This window comes from Onychostoma macrolepis, chromosome 08 (assembly GCF_012432095.1).
Source record: "Onychostoma macrolepis isolate SWU-2019 chromosome 08, ASM1243209v1, whole genome shotgun sequence".
NCBI lineage: Eukaryota > Metazoa > Chordata > Actinopteri > Cypriniformes > Cyprinidae > Onychostoma > Onychostoma macrolepis.
This window is the reverse complement of record NC_081162.1, coordinates 4,436,992-4,453,567: the sequence shown is the minus strand read 5'-3', so window position 1 is coordinate 4,453,567 and position 16,576 is coordinate 4,436,992. Positions and strand designations below refer to the sequence as shown.

General features: G+C 36.6%; 1 protein-coding gene across 1 annotated transcript in view; it reads left to right on the top strand.

Annotated features, from left to right (window-relative positions):
- opn7d (opsin 7, group member d) overlaps positions 1-16,345 on the top strand; it is a 60,370-nt gene extending 44,025 nt beyond the window's left edge. Inside the window, exons 2-7 of the mRNA XM_058785049.1 lie at positions 1,220-1,307; positions 3,152-3,314; positions 4,817-4,944; positions 7,807-7,945; positions 10,646-10,841; positions 13,908-16,345. Of these exons, the coding sequence (XP_058641032.1) occupies positions 1,220-1,307; positions 3,152-3,314; positions 4,817-4,944; positions 7,807-7,945; positions 10,646-10,841; positions 13,908-14,405 (1,212 nt within the window). The 3' untranslated portion in view covers positions 14,406-16,345. The remainder of the gene's footprint in view (positions 1-1,219; positions 1,308-3,151; positions 3,315-4,816; positions 4,945-7,806; positions 7,946-10,645; positions 10,842-13,907) is intronic.
- Positions 16,346-16,576: the final 231 nt, after the last annotated feature.

Here is a 16,576-nt window from a genome sequence, read left to right as displayed (position 1 = left end):
GCTTTTTCCATATTTGACTGTTTAGGGGTTCTTATGTCTCAAGGGTTGATTTTTATAAGAACCAACAAATTAAATAAAAAAAAAAAGTTTTTTTCTTTTTGTTACATGAAAGCCACACAGACTGTCATATAATATTTACATATTTCCCATGTTCTCCTCATTTATTCTGTATACTTTCAAATGCACTAGCTTTTGCAAGGCAGTGCTTCTCAAATTAGGGTTATCAAATGAAATCATTATTTCTTGCCCAAGTTGTAAAATCTGTGGATCCATGAAGCACAAGAATGAGAGGATGGTGATTGTAACTGTCAAGCTCCAAAAAGCACATACAAGTACAATAGTTTTAATATACTTGGAATCAGACTAGAGTTACTTTTTTATCCATTACATGAAAAGTAATCTTATTCACACAATAGCAATAAAATATTCATAATTGATTGATTCTCTCTAATTCTTCTTTTTTGTTAAACACACACACTCCCTGCAGTTCCTTCACAGACCCCAGTTTGGGAACTCTTGACAATGTAATGTTTAATGTACTTCATGTTGTTAATAACGTGTTATTAACTCTTAACACAACATGTTAAGTCAAAAGTAATCTAAAAGTAGTCTGACTAGATTACTTAAAATGTGTAATGTAATGGATTATGTTACAGACTACAATATTTGTTATGTAATTTGGAATCAGTAACGGTCTACAGTTTTCAAGTAATCCACCCAGCACTGGTTACAGTATACAGTATTTAAATTTTAAAAGTGACATTATTATTTTAAACACAATACATAATATAAGATGTGGTGGAAATTACATTAAAAGAAATGACATTTCAGAAACACATCACAAAAATGATTCTCCATTTTAGTGGACAAATTGAACTAGGAGAGTTTATTTTCTGTACATATCCTCAAAAGAAATCCATTTCCATTCCCTTTCCTCTTAACATGTTCCATAAAGCAATTGGACTGGACATTTTTGTGTTGGCATTAGCTGCAAGTGGGAATCTGGCTCTTTTCACCGAGAGATGAGCTGCTAATCTCAACTGTAATGGACTCACCAAAAAGTTCATTGAACCACAAAGTCCCCTGTTTCAGCCCTGAAAACCCTCAGCTCGCTCATGAATGCTTAATACTTGTTCTTGTTTTACCACAGCTTTAGCCTCATCCTTTCCCCACTGTTCATCTAAACTTCTTGTCTTGTCTTTTCTTTTTTTTTCTGCAGATGGGAAATACCACGGAAACTTCCCATTTTGTTTCCAAAATCCCAAAGGAGCACGATGTCTTCATGGGTTCTATATACACAACCTTCTGTGAGTCCATTCACTTACAACTGATAGTTTTTACATTATTTATGGACTTTTTACCTTTTATTTGTAGAACAGTCGAGAGAGACAGTAAAGTTGAAGGAGAGAGAGGAGAAATAGGATGAGGATTTATTTATGTTGATATCATATGGTTTATCATATGTTTTTTTTTATAAATAACTAACTTTACCTTGTCATAAAAATCTCTCAATACCTAATATTTTGAGGGCCTATAGGGGTCCTCTCTGCATGTTGGTTGGACCACAAGACTTTGTTGGTTGCACAATATGACAAATATTATTTTTGTACTATATACTTCCCCCTCATGAATTATTAAAGATGACACCAAAAGACAAGTTGTCAAAAACACCAAAAGACAAGAAGTTGTTTTTTCAAGAATTTCATCCTTTTAATATTTTTTTTTTCTTATGTTATCAGGAAGGTTGTCTCCCTGACACTTTATTGACAGAATTGATGACCATCTTGACTTTATCAAAATTAATTTTAATTCAGAAATTAAAAACATTTTGATCCTAGCAGAGATGTATAAAAGTCATTGCATTTACATTATGAATTGCATTTTCAGTGTTTAGAAAAAATTAATGGATAGGACAAAATTTCACCAACCCAGATACCAAAATATACTTCATCTTAGAATAAGAACACTACATTTTGAAAGTATGACCTTAATGCTAAGACTTTATTGTTGTCACTAAACTGCTAATTCATAGAATGGTTAGCTGTGATTTGCACTAGATGATGACTTTGAATTGTCTGAACCTCATGGTATTTGCAGAGGTTTAATCACATTACATCATTGCCTGGAAAATGCCAAGTTCTTTCATGAAACTCTAGATGATGCAGGCTGATGGGTTCTTAACGTAACTGATGATATTCAATGCGTTAAACGACTTGGCACAAGCTGATTGGTTCATGTTGCATATGCAGCCAATGAGCTTACTACTTTTAAATGGCTTGTTAGTGTCCACTGAGCATTTTGCAGCGCATTTTCAGAGTTACTCTGAAATCCTCCACCCTCCCCAGCTCCACCTGTATAGATCTGCTACGGGTTATTTTATATGCTATTTGTGCAGCAGCAGTATGTCTTAAATACTCACACCACTGTATGAATGCATTGACAGTAGCAAGTTCCCGTACTTGCTTGCAGCACCAGCAGCAATAATCTACAACTACAGCAAAAACAGCATCAGCAATTCAGCAACACCAGTATAGCAGATCAATTATGACCAAATCCATTAACATTTTCATCTCCATTACCATGCTAAAATCTTGAAAGTTGTCATGATATAAATATAGCTAAATAAACATTACAAAACTTACCACAAGGATGTGAGGTTATGCACTAAAAAACACCATTTTAAAACCAACATGTAATATCTGAGGGAACCCATGACAAAGTAGCCTTGATGGCTGGTCTACAAATTGATCCCACAACTAAATATTTGTGTTTCATTCGACTTCGTTAAATTTGAGTTATATGTTTATGATTGGTGCACAATCATGTAACCCTTATATTTATGCATTTGGTAAGTGGTTTTATCCAAAATTTGATGCTTGAGATACAGCTATATTGTGAACATTAAAGTCTAAAGGTATGTTAGATCAAAACTTCAGAGGTCATTGGCAAACGGAGCAAGAGGACATATGACAGTTTAAAGGGTGACTTCAAATCATAAAGTGCCAGAATAAATCATAGCAGTTTCAGGTCTTGCCAAGCTGTCAGAGCAATAACAAAACAGTAAAACAGGGGTTGCAGGGTGTTAGAACAAGGAAAAACAAAGTGATTGTGGAAGTGACTATTCACTAAATGCATTTCTTTCTCTTTTTAGGTATTCTGTCACTCTTGGGAAATGGCATCCTGCTCCTTGTTGCGTATCGTAAGAGATCATCTCTCAAGCCGGCAGAATTCTTCATCATAAATTTATCTATTAGTGACCTTGGGATGACAGTTACTCTCTTTCCCTTGGCGATTCCATCCGCCTTTGCTCACAAGTAGGCAGACGCCACAAGAAGTCTGTGCTAAAATATGCTCACCCCCGTATCAGAGACAAAGTCTAAAGCAGCTCTGATGCATCATTTCATTGACACAGAACCAAAGCTGCAGCAGAACTGCCTAACACTGTGCCACAATGTGACAAATTTTATACAGCTGGATATTTCAGTTGAATAGGAACACCTACTAGCAACCAACAGTGCAGCATTTTATGACATTTTATCATGTTGCAGATGGTTGAGACACAGTGTTAGACTTTGCTGTTTTCATGACAATAAGAATATGTCTTGTTTTATGTGTTATTACCAGAATCAACAATTTATGGAAGCATTTTTTAATCTCAAGGGTTAAAATAAAACTGATAATTCTGAGATAAAGTTTAAAATAAATAAATGGTCTCATTGTGTTATATTAATTTCAAGAAAAGTTGCAATTAAAAGATATAAAGTTGCAACATTCACAAAAGTCACAGTTGTGTGATATAAAATCATGTAAGACATAAAAATCACAATCACAAGAAATAAAGGCAATGTGAGATCATTTATATTGTGAGATATAAAGTCATAATTATGTGAAATAATGTTGCAATTAAAATGGCAGTTGTGAGATATACAGTCACAATTGCAAGAAATAAAATCGCATTATGAGATGAGAAAAACAATCAAAAGAGTTGTGAGATACAAAATTATATCGTGAGATATAATATCATAACTAGAAAGTTGCAAACATGAGAAATAAATTAGCTATTGTGAATTATAGTCATAAAATCACATTTTGAGATAAAAAAAAAATCACAATCACAAGAAATAAAATGGTAAAATTAAAATTATTAATTAAAGATTTAAAATCATATTGCGAGCTAAAAATCACATTTCAAAGAAATAAAGCATTGCAATTATGAGAAATAAAAGCAATTGTGAAATATGCAGTTCAAATTGTATGACAAAGAGAGATTTTTTAGATCAAAAAATCACAATCACAAGAAATAAGATGGTAATTGAGATGTAAAATTATATTGAGAGATATAAAATCATATTTCCAAGAAATAAAGCTGCAAATATAAGGAAAAAAGTAGCAATTGTAAGGTATACAGTCACAACTGTAAGGTAAAATCATATTGTGAGATATAAAATTCCAATTACAAGAAATGTATAGAAGTTATAAGATACAACATTTTAAAAATGAGTAATTAGGAGAAATAATTTATTTTTAAAATTGTGATATAAAGTCACATTCTGAGAATAAAATTAAGTTTTAATGAATCATTATTCAATTATTAAAATTATTCAGTTATTACCTTTTTTAACCAGCTTCCATAACAATGTGCATGTGATGCCACATATCATAACTCTGTGGCAATGTTTTTTTTTTGTTTGTTTGTTTTTTTCAGCCATTTCAGACTGGCTTCTGTGCTATATTTGGAATGTAAAGATGGTTTTATTGAAAACTCAAAAATTACTGTCCATTGCTTTCTTTACTTGCCTCTCTCTCATTGTCTCAGGTGGCTGTTTGGAGAGCTGACATGTTTATGCTATGCTGTATGTGGCGTGCTCTTCGGTTTGTCCAGCCTGACAAATCTCACCGCTCTCTCATCCGTCTGCTGCCTCAAAGTCTGCTTCCCAAACTATGGTATTCTTCCTCGACACCTTTCACACCACTATACATTTATCTTCCTCCTTGGCCCCCCTCCATATCTTAATTAAGAATCGGATGTAGCTGCATGAATCCCTTCTGTGCTGCCGCGATGCACCCCAAAGGGAAATTCATTACCTTATGGCTTTCAGTGTGATTATTGGATATTCTACCTTTTATCAGACTCTAGACGCCCAGTGTTCGTTTGGCTTTTGGTCAATACTCCCACGTCTGGACAGGAGCGGTTGGCCTCATTAGAGTTCATTAGTTTTGTCAGTTTCAGCATTTGACTGACTGTTGAAAAGATGAAGGTGTGTGGGAGATAGGAGCAGTTTAACAGCATGTGGGTGAGCTTGAGAACAGAGATTAAGATGGCAAGGAGGACAGCAGGTGAACGAATGGATTCTGTAGGTGGAAGAGAAGCAAACATATTTGGGATTGAAGCCTTATTTTAGAAGGCATGTTGCCAGATAGGTTGTGAGTCTTTAGCTCTGCACCTAATAGATGTCAAAATTTTAGAGTAATGTAGTATATTATAGTTTGTTGTGGAAGCACTGTTGGGGGCCTTTTTTAAATTCCACTGTGCTACTTTTCCATATTCCATGTAAGCTTGTGCTGGACAGGCATGTTTGACTGTTTTGCTCGCATCTCGCAGGACACAACATTCTAAAAAAGCCCTTGCAAGTAACCAAAATGTGCATAAGAATTCCCATTCATCTCAATGGTAGTTGCTCAGCTGACGCACAGATAAGAATGCAGCCTGTGTACTGCCATCTATGCTTAACAGAGGATTTCATAAATAAAAACAGTATTTTAACATTCCTTACATTTTACTTTCTGGTCACGATGTCATAAACAGTTGGGTCCATCCAATAAAATGGGTCCATGTAGAGCATTGGTCTCAAACTCAATTCCTGGAGGGCCACAGCTCTGCACAGTTTAGCTCCAACCCTAATCAAACACACCTGATCCAGCTAATCAAGGTAATCCTGAAGACTAGAAACTTCCAAGCAGGTGTGATTTGGAGCTGGCTGGAGCTTAACTGTGCAGAGCTGTGGACCTCCAGGAATTGAGTTTGAGACCAATGATGTAGAGTCAAGGTTTGTAATGTCCTATCAAATGCATGAAGATTTGCGTATACTGTATGTGTATGGTAAGCGACCTGTAAAGTATAGGCCTAAGCTAGCAAGCTAGAAATATGTTAGGCTAGTATGCTTCTGTAAATTACCATTATGCATGCATTTACAAGACATTAATAGTAATTTTTACATATGACAGAATATATCATGCATTTAACTTTAAGGTTGTATAATCAGACATAGATCAAGGTTCTCATTAAAAGGTTTTTTCAAGCCAATAGAATTGCTTTGAGGTCCTGCTTGGGCCCATGTGACAAGGACAAGCCCTATATAATGCTGCAGAGCCGTAGTTTTATAGGCCAACGCGGACAATAGCATCACCCTGGTTCCCTTGACCAAACCCTAAAGAATTTCATTGGCTTATTGATCATTACAGACATTTTTTGTTCATGAAAATCTTCACAAATGAACGCAACTTTTATGAATTTTAAAGCCTATACAATGACTTTATACCAGTGGCGAGCGGTGACATTTTTAACGGGATATGCTGAATGCTAGATTAAGACTTATAAAACAAAAATAAGAGGTCATTATTTACAAAAACTCCAATTAAATGCAAACACTTTTTTTCTAAACACTTTAATTACTGAGAACATTTAAAAAAAAAAAATTTTTTTTTTTTTTTTTAATTTAATTTTCATATAAATCATGGTCGAACCACATGACATTTTTAAGGCTACGGCCAATTCGTCTAGATCAGTGATGGATAAACTTGGCCCTTCCAGGCCACTTTCCTGCAGAGATTTGATCCAACTCTGATAAAAACTCACCTGCCTGTAGCCTTCTAGTAGACTTGAAGACAATGATTAGCTGGTTCAGGTGTGTTTGATTAGGGTTGGAGCTAAACTCCGAAGGAAAATGGCTTGGAAGGGCGGAGCTTGCCCACCCCTGATCTAGATGAAAAAACACTAAAATAACTTAATTTTTAATTTTAATATGAATTTATGTGTACACGACATTCTTAATGTTTGAACAATTACATTAGATATTATAATTTCTATTATAATATCTATTGTTGATTAAAATCCTTATACGTCAATGACCCATATATTAATTAGCCCGTGAACTCATTCTCTCAGACAGCCTGGGTAAAATAAAATACATGACTTTAACGTCTCCACAGTTAAGCTTCTGATAGCTCTTTCAGTTTTTATAAAAAACTAAATTAATGAAAACAATTTGCTGAAAGTTTTAGTTCGAACGGTTTACAAGATGCAATAATAAACACAATGTTATAAACACAACGAGGCTGTAAAAATGGCCTAACCTTTTTCACGACAATGGAACAAGTGTTAAAATGCGAATTCGCATATAGGTTTTGGCCTAAAAAAATATGTCACCCCTACAGCACATTTTGTTCATGACTTCAATGTTCTATGGTCTCCTTTAAAAAAAAAAAAAAAAGACAGAAAAAAAAAATTTATTCATGAACTTCTGACAAATTACAAGAATAAGGATGACTGATGTTTGATCGATAACTCATCTTACCACAGTATAGCTTTCTTGGTACAGAATCTTTCCCTCGTAAGCACATGTGGGAAATTAATGGATTGGGCCAACAGGAAGTGATGTGCTTCTAAAAGAAAAAAACATTTTGCTTTCAAAATTTATTTTCATTTTTTGTATATATGTAATATTCTCCAACACAGTATAAAACATTTAATAGTGATTCATACGTTGTGCTAAATGAATGCTTCTGTGATTTTGCTTTCTTTAATAGGTAACAAGTTCTCCTACCCTCATGCCTGTCTGATGATAGTGGGGGTGTGGTGCTATGCCATGGTGTTTGCTGTGGGTCCCTTGACAAATTGGGGTCACTATGGCCCTGAACCCTACGGGACAGCATGCTGCATAGACTGGTAAGTGCCTGGGAGGATGTTAATGGGAGCACTGAAAGATTCTCAGAAAAACAGACAAAGAAAGCCAAAAAGTCAGCCTAAAGGTGATATGTGTAATTTATATGCTATTAGTGGCACTTCAGCTCGCTGCCACAATACTAGGGTTGTCTGCGTGATTGTCTGGGCATTGTAGTTGCCCAGGTGTTCTAAGTGCTTGCTTGTGTGTGTGTGTGTGTGTGTGTGTGTGTGTGTGTTTGCGTTCTGGGTAGTTGCTTACACAGAGCTACATTGTACTTTTCACTTTTTGGAATATTAACCTACAAATGGCTTATTTATAGTTGCAAAATGAACTGGGATAGGAAAAAAGTATTTTAGCATCAAAAAATGACACACTTGTTAAAGTAATCTAATGCATTGAATGTTCTATTGAGATCACATGGAGCACTCTCTAACAAAATTACTCCACTCTTTTTATGGTTTTATTTTTAGAAATAGTTTCTTTTGTTTATAGGATAGTAGAGTGGAGACATGAAAATCAGGCTGTGGCTTTTTTGTCCCCAGTAATTTTCTGTCTCGGTCAGCTAGCCCAGTGACCCTACAAGTTGAACATTTGAACAAGGCCAACAGACATAGCCATCTACTTCAACAACTTTGCAAAATATTCATGCAGTGTTGTATAGTGCCAGAGGTTTTGTGTTTCACATCTGGATCATGGAATATGCTCGATTTAGGGTTTGAGCCTTTTTATAAGGAAAGGATTCGCTAACCCCTGGGTTATAGGCCAAGCATTCTTTCGCTTTCACACCTACCATTCCCAGAACAGGTTTATGCCCACATTAACTGCACCTTCTCAAAGAATAGACCACCTCAGATGGGACTGACCCACAATCCTTGGCTTGTCTCAGTGCCTTATCCATTAGGCCACTGTGGCTGGGTCTCATGTGCCCCCAATACTTCTCAGTCTTGGTCAGGTGGTTCAGTGACTTTTAAATTGTATTTTTAACACAAACATAGTGATCTAAATCAATGTCTGCTTCAACAGCTCCTCAGAGCGTTCATGCAGCATTGATATATGGTAGTTTCAAGACTAAGAGGATTTTTACGACACTTTTTAAAATATGGAAGTGGTTTAAGCCCCAAAGTCAGCGGGTTTTTGGTTAGATAGGGAGAAATCTAAAACATTCTGAGAAATGGATCCCAAGGACTGAAGTTGAGAAACACTAAACTAGATTAATGTCTACTTAAACCGCTTCTCAAAACACTGGTACAGTTTTCCAATAGTCCCAGGACTAAGAGGATTTGTGTTTTACACCTGGACAATGGAACTGTACTGGACTGTAGCAGACAATGGTTTCTGTCCATCGATCTCTGGGTTATGGGCCCAGCACACTCCCACTGTGATATTCTGCTCACCATAGGAGAAATCCAATATCCAGGTATTTTGAAAACAACTTGACTTTATTAAAAATGTAATTTAAAGGGCCTAAATTAAAGGGATAGTTCACCCAAAAATGAAAATTCTGTCATTAATTACTCACCCTCATGTCATTCCAAACCCGCAAGACCTTCGTTCATCTTTGGAAAACAAATTAATTAATTTTTGATGAACTTTTTGACCCTGCATAGACAGCAATGGGCCTGCACGTTAAAGGCCTAGAAATGTAGTAAGGACCTCATTAAAATAGTCCATGTGACATCAGTGTTTCAACCGTAATTTTATGAAGCTACGAGAATACGTTTTGTGCACAAAGAAAACAAAAATAATGACTTTACTCAACAATTTTTTTCTCTTCTGTGTCCGTTTTTGACATGCATTCATGACAGTACCAAGACGCATACATGTGCATTCTTCTGCTTGCAAACAAGGTGCAGCGCATACGTCAAAATGCCAGCTCCTGCGTCAGCAGCACAACACGCATGCATCATGGTACTCTTGTGAATGCACAGCGGACACTGACACAGAAGAGAAGAATTGTTGAATAAAGTCATTATTTTGTTTTCTTTGCACACAAATAGTTTTCTTGTAGCTTCATAAAATTAAGGTTAAACCACTGATGTCACATGGACCATTTTAACAATGTCCTGTAGGGTCAGAAAGCTCTCAAATTTGATCCAAAATATCTTAATTTGTGTTCCGAAGATGAACGTAGGTCTTATGGGTTGGAAACAACATGAGGGCGAGTAATTAATGCCAGAATTTTCATTTTCGGGTGAACTATCCCTTTAAGTGCTACAGTACTTTTTATAGTTTTGGCTAGCTAGACAATGACCAATTTGGCACAGCACAGTGGCAGCTTTGCTTTCAGAAAGACTTGAGTGTCTACGTGAGTGAAGAAGCCTTAGCAGAGGGTGGTTTTGATTCATTGCACCTCTGGGCTATGCTCTTTAACCTCTCTGGGTCACCAAGATGGGTCTTGAACCCACAGTTCCTGGCTTAGGAGGCCAGTACCTTATCCATTAGGCCACGGGGGTTGTGGCTCATGTACCCCCAATAATTCTCAGTCTCACTCAGGTAGCCCAGTGATACCAACAATCTGGGCATATGAACAAGGGCATATCAGGGTCACCGTAATGCAAAAAAAAAAAAAAAAAGGTTTGGAGGATTCAGACAATGGTCAGACAATCAGTGATTTCAGCCCAAAAAAATAAGCAGAGGCCCTAGAAACTCCAGAGGTGCCCCTGATTATCAACACCATTGATATGTCTTGTCCTCTCTTTCAGGTATGCACCAAGCCAGGATGCTTTGTCCATGTCCTACATTATCTGTCTCTTCCTCTTCTGCTATGCCCTGCCTCTTGCCATCATCCTCCTCTCCTACATACTGATCCTCATCACTGTACGTGGGTCACGGCAGGCAGTACAGCAACATGTGTCACCACAGACCAAGACAACAAATGCCCATATCCTTATTGTGAAGGTAAGGTATCATTGCTTAAAGGCGACCTATTATGCCCCTTTTTACAAGATGTAAAAAAAGTCTCTGATGTTTTAGTTCAAAATACCCCACAGATAATTTTTTTTAGCTTGTTAAAATAGCCACTTTTAGGGTATGAGCCAAAACATGCTATTTTTGTGTATGTCCCTTTAAATGCAAATGAGCTGGTGCTCCCAGCCCCCTTTCAGAAGCGGGAGAAGCTTCAAGAGCTCAAGCTCTGGCAAACAAATGAACATTCCACTATTAGCCTGTTATCTTTACAGCAAAACATACTCAGTTTAAAAGTCAGTCATCTGATTGTACTGTGTATAATAAATGCATGTTTACGGGGAGGATGTCGCGCAGTAAAAATAACGACATAGCTGGTCTCATGGTGCCTTCGCATGCTATCACAAACTTTATAAGTCCCACTTGTGATTATGAGCTGGACAAATTCAAGTGGTCGACTACCACATTCCTATTTACGATCATTCTGGTAGCACATGAAGGCAGCACCAGTGAAAACAGGCTGACATAATGGTAGCTTTAGCAACATTAGCCTTACAGAGTGCCAAGGCTCTTTCAGAAAGGCAATTTGGAAAACAAACACGTGATACCTACTGTCTGGAGCTGACGTTCCCACATGAAGTGTTGGTATTGATCCCTAAACATACAGGGGACTAATGATTTTTTCTGGGATATTTCCTTCGAAAATTAAATTTAACCACAGTGTCCTCAGTGGCTCAGATGGAGGTAGTCTACGGAGATTCCTATGTTCGTTGGTGCATCCCAAAACACAACACTTAATGCCTCTTTAGCGCCAGTGTTGGGCAGTAGCATCGCTACAAGTAGTGACGCTAGTAGTTTAACTACATTTCTCAGTAGTGGTGGTAGCGTCGCTGTTTTCTGAATCAAATAGCTTTTCAGTAGCGACGCTCTATTTTTGATCAAGTAGTGCGGTAGCATCAACAAAAGCTAACGTTACATTTTTCCATAGCATTTCTGAAACTCAAGCTCAAATCAGGAATATAAACGGGTAAGGATCACTGATCCTGGACCAGTAAGTGACGCCACCACCACTACACCTCGTAACGCCATTGGCTCCTCAAACTGTCAGTCAAATCTTTTATAATATGATAACTGTATGACCTGCAAGTTCATGAAAACGTAAATGTGATGCACGTACTGCGGTAATGACGGTGAAAAAACATTTGCCGGTTAAACACTAAGTATTTGAACTTGATTTTGGTGAAATGTTAATAATATAATCACACATGCAACGATGCAAATAAACGTAGCCTATCTTTTGGCCTATACATTTATATGGTAACACTATACAATAAGATTTCATTAATGTATTAACTAACATGAGCGAACAATACATTTATTACAGTATTTATTCATCTTTATGAAAATACAGTCGTTCATTGGTAGTTCATGTTAGTTCACAGTGCATTAAACTAATGTCAACAAACACAACGTTTGATTTTAATAATACATTAGTAAATGTTGAAATTAATATTAAGATTAATAAATGCTGCAGAAGTATTGTTCATTCTTAGTTCATGTTAACTACACTAGTTAGCTAATGTTAACTAATGAACCTTATTGTTAAGTGTTACCCTTTGTATAAATGTATCTGTATACAATAAAGCCACAATACTTCCGGCCAACAGCAAAAATGTATTTTGCCTGTGTCACAATATGAGGTAAATGTACATGATGATTTTTGTTGACAAATTGGTTTGTAACAGTTGTTGAATAAACAATTAACCTGAACTCTTATGCCTGTCTATCTGCTTGACTGACAGTTTTATTGATCACTGAGAGAGCATTGACTTGGTATGATGTTGGTTCAATATAAAAATGATTTTTTTTTTAAATAGCTTAGATGTAGTAAACTACTTTTACCATGTTGCTGTAGCTTAGCTTGCTACATTTCCCAGGGCTATAGCTTTAGTGTAGTGAAGCTTAATTTATTGAAGAGTAACTGTTAGCTTAGCTCACTACATTTTCCAAGTAGCTTGCCCAACACTGTTTAGCGCTGACATTGTATACCTCCAGCAGCTAACGTTGCAAGAAAACAATAATGGCGGAATGCCACACAACTGTGTTCAAACACCTTATAAATGTGATTTTTGCATAATAGGTCCCCTTTAAGGGACCGGGTGCAATGACACGAAGAGTCATGTAAAAGAAATATTTTCAGACTCGGCTCCAGGAAACAATGGCTAATGATATCAATTACTGTTACGTGTCTGACATTGTAGAGAGCAATATATTAAATGCATTACTGTTCTGATACTGTACATGGACTTGTAGATGAGACTGTATAATTTGCTCGTCATCTTCTTTTTCGCAATCAGTTTCTAATTCAAACATGTATGGCTAATTAAAGCTGCAGTCCGTAACTTTTTTTGTGTTCAAAATTTACCAAATTTATATAATGAGCAAGTACACCATGAATCCATTTTCCAAACCTTTTTTTTGGCTTGTCCTGAATCACTACGGTACACCTATAATAAGTGTTTATATTCTGACTATTTAGACTGGTTCGGGTAGGTACAGCTGCGGAGTAGCCTGGTACCTGCGTGATTCGTCATAGACATAAACAGAGAAAAGTAGCTCTGGCTACAATGTCCTTCCGCAACACGCACGCAGTTCTGTTTATTAACCGCTAGAGCGCCAAAGGTTACGGACTGCAGCTTTAAATCCAATATTGTACAGCATTAACTACATAAATTAACAAAGTGAAAGTAGAATAGGTAGTCCAAGCTTGTGTAAATGAGTGGAGGACGGGACTAATTTGCATATTAATGGATCTGTATATACTAAATGAGGAAAGGATGTAGAGTTATTTTCAAGCCATTTTAAGGAAGAAGACTTTATTTTCACATCATTTTGATTATTTGTGTTAAGGGATAAAATTAATGAATGAAGGGGGATTTAATTTCTAATGTTTCAAAGTACAACAGTGCTTTGCAACTGCAAATGAAGAATTACTCATGTATTTCTTTTCTCCAGAAAGTGTGGAAATGTTCTCATGAGTTATTTCTGATTCTTTCATAGCTCTCAGTGGCAGTGTGCATTGGTTTCCTGACCGCCTGGAGCCCTTATGCTGTTGTGGCAATGTGGGCCGCATTTGTGGAACCCAGTAAAGTTCCCCCTATAGCCTTTGCATTAGCAGCTATCTTTGCCAAATCCTCCACCATCTACAACCCTGTGGTGTACCTGGTATTCAAGCCCAACTTTCGCAAATCTCTGAGCAGGGACACCGCTCAGATTCGAAAACGAATATGTTCCAGCCCGTGCAAAGGAAGCCCTGTGCCTGGTGAGAAGGATCTTCAACGGCAAACATCTCTACACTGCAACAAGGATGCTAGCAATTCCACTCGACTCTCCAATGGCCTGGCGGATAGCCATGGGGCTTGTCTTCATTCCACAGAGGCGGACCCTCATTGTCAACAGACCCTGCCTCAAAGGACTGCCTGTGTGCTGATCGGTACATCCTACAGCGAGGTGACTATGAGTCAGCTGCCGGAGAAGATGCAAGCTGACCTTCTGTGAAGGCCCTGTAGGCTCTCCTCATGCCAGCACGAGGACAAATGTGAGGAATAGATGGATGGGTGGCCTCAAAATGAAACTTCTGGCCACTAGAGATAAGCTTGATGTGTCAGAGACAAACTGTGGTCACTTCTGATACTGATGTCACGTATTAGAAACTGCAAAACAATTGACCCTGCACTAAGTCCCGCCTTAAAAAGGTTACTGACCAGGCCTACCATAGCAACTGTCCGCAGTTGTTTCAGACTAGCTTGTGCTATTTTACTGAAAGTCAATTCACAGAAATTTGTGATTCATTCACCTGTATAAAATAACAAAAGATGAGTTATACGAAGTAAGCAGCTGCAAAATATTTTGGGGTTTTCTTAACTTCAGTAGTTAGTTGTACCAAGTAGTTTTTGAGGTAGAATGGTTGTTCACTATTATTTTAAGTTAAATCAAGCTTCCTAAGCAAAAACATCTGACACAATATTAAGAATTTGTTGAAAGTTGATTATTGTATGAAAGTTGTTACTGTGAACAATTCATCCATGCTCTTGTTTATTTTTTTAAATAGTTTTTTCGACATTGCACTTTTTAATTAAATGGTCTCAATTAATGAAAATGCTTTAATATTCTGGTGAATCGACTATGCTGGACTTCACCAATCATTTTGTAATCACTTTAACCCTGACCCTTTCTTACAATCCAAGTCTTACATTCATATCTTCCTCTGTCTAAACAACAACAGATGGAGAGAATACCCAAATGTATGTCACAATACAGAAAAAAAATGATGTCATTACATCCATAACATTGTGACTTTAGGGAAAAAAGTTTCTACAACTGTCTAGCCCTGAAAGTTAATAAACTTAAAATTGCTTCGCTGTTGATAATATTGATAAATTCAAAGAACTGGGCAAACCTAACCACAACACTAATCACACTAATGGTGACCTAAAAATTTAAAACATCAAAAACACAAATTTATTGTCAACATTTAATTCTAAATAACAATTAATGTACACATCTTTGTAATTCCCCATGTTTTTATCAAACAAGGGATTATGGGTATTCCTCCAACCACAATGCTTCTTTAGAGGGTATACTCTATAGCAGGCATCCTCAAATCTGGCTCACTCCTGCAGAGTTTAGCTCAAACCCTAATCAAACACACCTGAGCATGCTAATCAGAGTCTTCAAGATCATTAGAAAATCACAGGTAGGTGAGTTTGATCAGGGTTGGAGCTAAACTCTGCAGCAGATTGGTCTTCCAGGGAAAGATTTGAGGAACCCTGATCTATAACCTTTATAGCTTTACATAAGCAAACTCAAACAATTCACAACTTTACTTTTCACTTTAAAATTGTGCGTATAATAACCTAAAGGAAAATATTAAATACATTCCATACAATATATGAAAACAATAATAATCAAATCAAGTCAAGCTGTGATTAAGTCATTACTGGCAATTGTAAGCTGGGCAGAATGAGTAATCAAACTTGACATTATAATTTATCACTATTTAAAATGACCTAAAAGTAAATATTTACTTTTTATATTAATGTCAGCTTTTTATATTAGATAGTTTAGATTGTCTAACAAATTGAAAATTTTGAAAACATCTGGAAATCTGGATTTGGAGTGTTCCTACAGAACATTCTGTTAGGCTTGTCTGAGCCAAGGAGTCAGTGTCGGGCTGGTCGCTTAAAATGATCCCGTTAGCGCCTGCTGGTAGATTGTGTAATTACACCATCTGGGCATTGTAGTGGTTACTACAAGTTATCCAATATCCCATAAATCCTTCAGACTGGTCAGCTGACAAAATTTCTGATTCTTTGATTGTTTTAACTGTAAAAGTGAAATTCCTTATCTGGTGCCCCAAAATAAAAGAAGAAAGGAGGAGTCATCTGATACTCTCACTCTTACATCTGACCAAAACTTAATTCTTAAAAGAAATAGTTCACCCCAAAATGAAAATTTTGTCATCATTTACTCACCCTCATGTTGTATGAATTTCTTTCTTATGTTGAATATAAAAGAAGATAGATTGAAGAATGCTGGTAATCAAACAGTACTTATTTCCCTATTATGGAAGTCAATGGGGACAAACAACTGTTTGGTTCTTCAAAATTCTTTAAAATATCTTCTTTTGTGTTCAGCATAATAAAAGAAACATTTATATGACATGAGGG